Source organism: Erpetoichthys calabaricus, chromosome 4 (genome assembly GCF_900747795.2).
Source record: "Erpetoichthys calabaricus chromosome 4, fErpCal1.3, whole genome shotgun sequence".
Taxonomy (NCBI): domain Eukaryota; kingdom Metazoa; phylum Chordata; class Cladistia; order Polypteriformes; family Polypteridae; genus Erpetoichthys; species Erpetoichthys calabaricus.
Window position 1 is genome coordinate 107,130,897 of NC_041397.2, and position 6,000 is coordinate 107,136,896.

A 6,000-nucleotide genomic window follows, 5' to 3' on the forward strand; every position below is an offset into this window, starting at 1 on the left:
CAAATACATAGAAGAGCACGAGCAGCGCTGCTCAGAGATGGAGCGTGTTAATCCCATTTCCAGACTCTGACATCGTATTACCGCTAGGGTTTGCTACAGAGATTTCCTCCAAGCTTCTCATTTAATAGGAGAGACGGCCACCAAAGTCTCAAGTCACACAGTGTTCAGAATAAGAAAAAGAAGAGCAAGGCGCAATAGAGCTAACACGGGGGAATCGATGCAGGGTGCAGGATTATGGCCGCTTCCCGTTTTCTTGACAGTTTATGCCATAGTTTCAAATAGGTAAAAAAAGAAAAAGTGGTAACCACACATTAGCGGTTATAGACAAGAGGCAGCGGAAGATGGCGGCGAAGAGAGCCGCTCCTCAGCCGCTGTCCAGCTCTCACGTCCCGGAGAGGAAGGGAGCGGCTGGCTGTAACAAGGCTAACCCTGACTGGTGCGTTTCTGCCCGGCAGGAGTCGGAGAAGGGAGCGGCGTCCGTGGCGGGGATGCTGGTCGGCGGGATGCAGCCCCATCCGGGGGGAGGCGCAGGACTACCAGGAGCTGGTGACGAGTCCTCGGATAGCGAAGGGGAGCACGAAGGGCCCCAGAAACTCATCCGGAAAGTGTCCACCTCCGGCCAGATCAGAAGCAAGGTAAGGGATTGACATGACATTTATGGGGTGTTGGGGGGGAGGAGGTATGGGTAGCGGCTGCTTGGGGGTGAATATAGTGTTTTCCATTTACGCCTCGTGTTTTAAACGAGTTGAATTTTTTGTTTCTTTGGTTTCTTTTTCTTGGCGGTCGCTTAAAAGGGTTTCTCGAGACTTTTTTTGTACATCAGAGACAATCCACTAATTGACAGTTTCTAGCAGTGCTAGGTTTGAGTTTCCGAAGTTTTTCCTTGTTCCACAGTGTGTACCAGCTGCTTTTGTGTAGATTACTTTAGATTTCATTTAATTCAGAAAATCTGAAATTATCCGTTTGAAGATGACTACAGTTTCATGAGCTAAATTCCTGTTTCGGGACAGTCTCTGAAGTGACCCCTCAGTTTAGTCCCAGTTCACTTTAAAAATCGCGCCGGTGTGTGTTTTGAATCAGAAAGAATTGCCCCAAAATAATCGAAGATTTTTAAGTGTCGTGCATTGTAGTCTGAAATTCTATCGTGTAGAAGTTTTTTTTGAGGAAAAGGCTGATGAATCAGTAGTGTGCATGATCCCACGTACTGGAAGTACAGTGTTTAAATGTTTTATGCATAATTTGATGAAAAGTTATGGTGTGAATAACAATACTTTTTCGTGCATGTATACGTTGTTCAATTTGCCTGTTTTTTCCAGTAATTGAGACCTGTCTTTGCTTGCTAAAATATTTCAGTGTTGGGGCTCAAAAAAATCTATGCAGTAACTGTTTAATGGGTAACTGGTATGATCTGCTGTACGTTAAACAGGTAAGAAGGAAATACAAGTAAATTAACACCATCAGAGTATACGTCTTACATACAAGAAACACTCTTTAACATTTGAAATGTAACTGCCTTCGATTTTTGACAGATGTCACTGAGAGGAATATGAAGAAAAAAAAGGGAGAGGACTTGGTGCTGAAGAAGTGTTTGAACGTTTTCCTTTGTGGCATTACACTGTTCACAATTAAGAAAAAAATTGATAATGATATTGCACAATGTGAAGTTGAAGCAAATTGTGGGAAAATGTTGAATTCCTCATAGTCAAACATGACAGAGTTTGTAACAGTAAGTTTAAAATACAAATAGGATACTTGTTTTGCTGAAAATATGCACTTTTTGAGCCCAGTAAGCATCATCAGAAAATGCATTTAATATCCAGAGTTTGTTACACAGGTGCCACATTCTTAATGTTTTATGTGATTTGCTGATGTTTAATGAGTCGGGAAAAGATTCCACACTTATGTAAAAACCATGCTTGGCTCATTAATTGTCAGTACCACCAACTTGTCCAAGGGTGATGAGTTTTGGTTTACAAGGATGTAAAAGATAAAAAATAATTTTAAAGGTTGTATTTAGATTAGCATTGATCTGGCATAATGTCTAAGGCTTATTTGTGACTTATCAATTCTTCTGACAGTTCGGGCTATGTTATTTATGATATACTGGCTCTCTCATTACGAATAGGAAAATGTTGGAATACAAATTGGAATGATGGACAAGTTAAATTGTTCAGCAAAGGCAAAGCTGGAAACTGGTAAAGTGTATTTTACGGAAATTGTAGTTAACTCTTTTTTAAAGTGTTCAAAATAAATTGTTTAATTATTGTGTATTTTTAGGTTACTAACATAAAATTACAAATTCTTTATATTTTAAGTGATTATGAAACCATTGCTCTGATGCTGTCCCACAGATGCCTCAGCAGTTTCTTGTAAGGCTGATAATTATCTGTCTGTTCATGGGGAACAAACTCTTTACTAAGAAGTCTTTCAGTGTTGAAAACGTGATAACCATTGTCTTGATGTTTGCAGTGCTTGTCTTGTAGAGAAAAAATCTCTGTAGTCCCATACACAATTGTACAATAAATATCAGAAATATGCACTGATTAACAAGACTGTGGGCATAGGATACTTAATGGCACAGTCGATAACTGCATACTACTCACATACTGTTGACAGATTTTGTGAATTTTTGCATGCTCCTTGTACAGCAGGCTATGCACTGTTAAAAGTTTTAACTTAAAACACAGGAAACTCATGGTATCAAAATTGATGTAGCTATGAATGGGTATGGTGTGATAGTGGAGAAATTACTTATGTCACAACGTCTGCTTTTGTTTACAACTATGTATGTATATTATAAGTAGGGCTGCAACAAATAATCATTGTTGTCGATAATAATCCATGCTAAAAATTACTACCATCAAATTTTATCATGGATTAAACTTGCCTTGTAACATGTCACATATGTCATATCATTGTTCAAGAGTAGTGTTAATCACAGTTTAAGATATGACAGAAGACCAAAAAACTCAAAAGTGCAGAGTCATATTTTGCGATTTTCTAACCCATTTAATCCAGACCAGGGTAGTTAGGGGCAGGGGGCTGGAGACTGTTCCTGCTAGCATGAGGTGCAAGGCAGGAGCAAACCCTGGACAGGGAGTGAGTCCATTGCAAGGTTAACACACACGCACTTACTTCAACTTAATGTCCAGTAAGAAATCTGTGCCTTGCAAGATCTGTAAAAATAATGCTGATTTTTGTCAACAGCAACCTTGAAGGTACAGTATTAAGCTGGAATTTATAGTTAGTAACTAGACTTCTTGTTATACACTTCTTTGTCAAAGGTAATTTTAGAGTGTACTTGTACTACTGGAGAGCATTGTACTAGGAATAAAACTTTCATTTTAAAATATAATACTTGCACTTTTAAGCAAAGGTCACATTTTTTTAATGCAAAGTAATAATCAACCAATTAATCAACTATCAAATTAGTTTGTTAGTTGCAGCCCTAGTTATAAGCTTCCTATTTCGTTTTATTGTTGAATCAAACAGCTGTTTTCTTATTTGATGTGTTTTGACAGAATTTTGTTTGAGTCCTGATTAGATGTTTGTAGTACAGATCGACAAAGTACCTTGCTTCAAATACATGTTTCTAAAACAGTTCCAGACTAATAAAAACCAAGATTAACCATCATTAGGAGTACTGGCTACCTGCAGTTTTTTGCAGTTCAATGATTTTACAGTAGCAGTCTGTAGTTATCACAACCATTTCTGTTTTTTCTCTCAAAATCCAAAGATTTTCCCATCCTTCTCATTAAGCGGGAATTGTAAAGTGGTGCCTTGAGCATATTAATCTGTGGGATGCGCATTTGAGTGGAAAAGGTGCAGTTTCAGACTAATCTTTATAGCAACAGATTTTTTTATAATTGTAGTAGAAACTATGTGCAGTAACTTTACTGCTGCTGTTCTGTTTCCTTTTTGTGTAAACTAAGACTTAATTATATATTTTTAATAATAATACTTTGCAAATGCCTATTTTTATTTTGTAAATATGGGAACATTTACAACTTCAAGCGGTAATGTATATTTGAATTTGTTTTTAGGTCGTTATCAGGATGATGTTTTTAGCAGTGTTCTATATCCTGCATTGTTAAAGCCAATGTATAAGTAACATTTTATATATGAACTGCTAGGTGTATTTATAATATATTAGTAATAGAATGTTCCTGTCATAATTTTGTGATCTCTTTGACTGATATATGAAATGATTTGGAATCACATTTTATGATTTCAAGGTGGTGTATTGTCTTCAAGTATTACATAGGTGATTTAGATCAATAAAGCAGTACTAAATTTTAACACTTTACACAATGAAAAATAATGACTGTGTGCCAAGGTTATTATAGTTTTGCCTTTTTAAATTACAGTAATCCCTCGCTATATCGCGCTTCGCCTTTCGCGGCTTCACTCCATCGCGGATTTTATATGTAAGCATATTTAAATATATATCGCGGATTTTTCGCTGCTTCGCGGGTTTCTGCGGACAATGGGTCTTTTAATTTCTGGTACATGCTTCCTCAGTTGGTTTGCCCAGTTGATTTCATACAAGGGACGCTATTGGCAGATGGCTGAGAAGCTACCCAACTTACTTTTCTTTCTCTCTCTCTTGCGCTGACTGTCTGTGATCCTGACGTAGGGGGATTGAGCAGGGGGGCTGTTCGCACACCTAGACGATACGGACGCTCGTCTAAAAATGCTGAAAGATTATCTTCACGTTGCTACCTTCTGTGTGCAGCTTTTAAGTATGCTGCACGGTGCTTCGCATACTTAAAAGCTCAAAGGGCACGTATTGATTTGTGCTTGTTTGTTTTTCTCTGGCTCTCTCTCTCTCTCTCTCTCTCTCTCTCTGCTCCTGACGGAGGGGGTGTGAGCTGCCGCCTTCAACAGCTTTGTGCCGCGGTGCTTCGCATACTTAAAAACAAACAGCCCTATTGAATTGTTTGCTCCTTTGAAGAGGAAGATATGTTTGCATTCTTTTAATTGTGAGACTGAACTGTCATCTCTGTCTTGTCATGGAGCACAGTTTAAACTTTTGAAAAAGAGACAAATGTTTGTTTGCAGTGTTTGAATAACGTTCCTGTCTCTCTACAACCTCCTGTGTTTCTGCGCAAATCTGTGACCCAAGCATGACAATATAAAAATAACCATATAAACATATGGTTTCTACTTCGCGGATTTTCTTATTTCGCGGGTGGCTCTGGAACGCAACCCCCGCGATGGAGGAGGGATTACTGTAGTTTTTATTTCTATATTTTTTCTGACCTTGGAAATTCAGTTTAGTTTTAGTTTCCCTTCATCGTATATTTTTAGTTTTAATTTAGTTTTTATTTCACAAAGACATTTCTATTTCATTTTTATATCAGTTAGTTTCAGTTTTAGTTTTAATAATTATGAATCAATCAGAACTGTACACTTAACGGTTTTGGATATAATATTAGTTTAATGTTTGTGGAAGCTTACTACTCTACATAGTTTACTCTCTGGTTTTGTTTTTGCCTTATTAAAAACAAGCATAATCAAAACCAGATACTGAATATATACAATTTTATAATTTTTTAAATATTTCCTATGTCATTTGTGCTGAACAAGTGTGTGCTGACTGTTGGCACTTTTCAGCTTTTGCTTTTATTGCTCAGAATGGGCCAATTTGTAATGAAATTTAGGTTTGATGGTATTTTTTACTCTAAATGTCTACAGCACACAACATATCCTGCTCCAAGACAATGTGCTTCTAATGAATTACTTCAATATTGCATTCAAAAATCTCCCATACTTGGCTTTGTTATTTTTACCAGCCATATTGATCTCTGATTCCGTCTCAGGCACATAAATTTTATAGACAGAATTTTGCCACCTGCAGGCCTAAAAAGATATAAAAAATCAGAAAATAGATTCTACTGTGTTCTGACAGGTGTGATCATGAAAATGGAAGAACAGGGGTCTTAGGCTTGAATCATTGTGCATACCCCACATAGCTGTATTGAGGGAAACAAAGAAAAA

The 6,000-nt window shown here is 37.4% G+C and overlaps 1 protein-coding gene across 3 annotated transcripts in view; it reads left to right on the top strand.

Annotated features, from left to right (window-relative positions):
- Positions 1-6,000, top strand: part of dgkh (diacylglycerol kinase, eta) — a 482,906-nt gene that overhangs the window by 20,297 nt on the left and 456,609 nt on the right. For 2 of the 3 annotated variants that reach the window (XM_028799660.2, XM_028799662.2), the window contains exon 1: positions 275-635. In XM_028799660.2, coding sequence (XP_028655493.1) covers positions 342-635 — 294 coding nt within the window. In that variant the 5' untranslated portion in view covers positions 275-341. Of the gene's footprint in view, positions 1-274; positions 636-6,000 lie in introns of those variants that run through there. The other variant, XM_028799661.2, reaches the window with a different exon arrangement.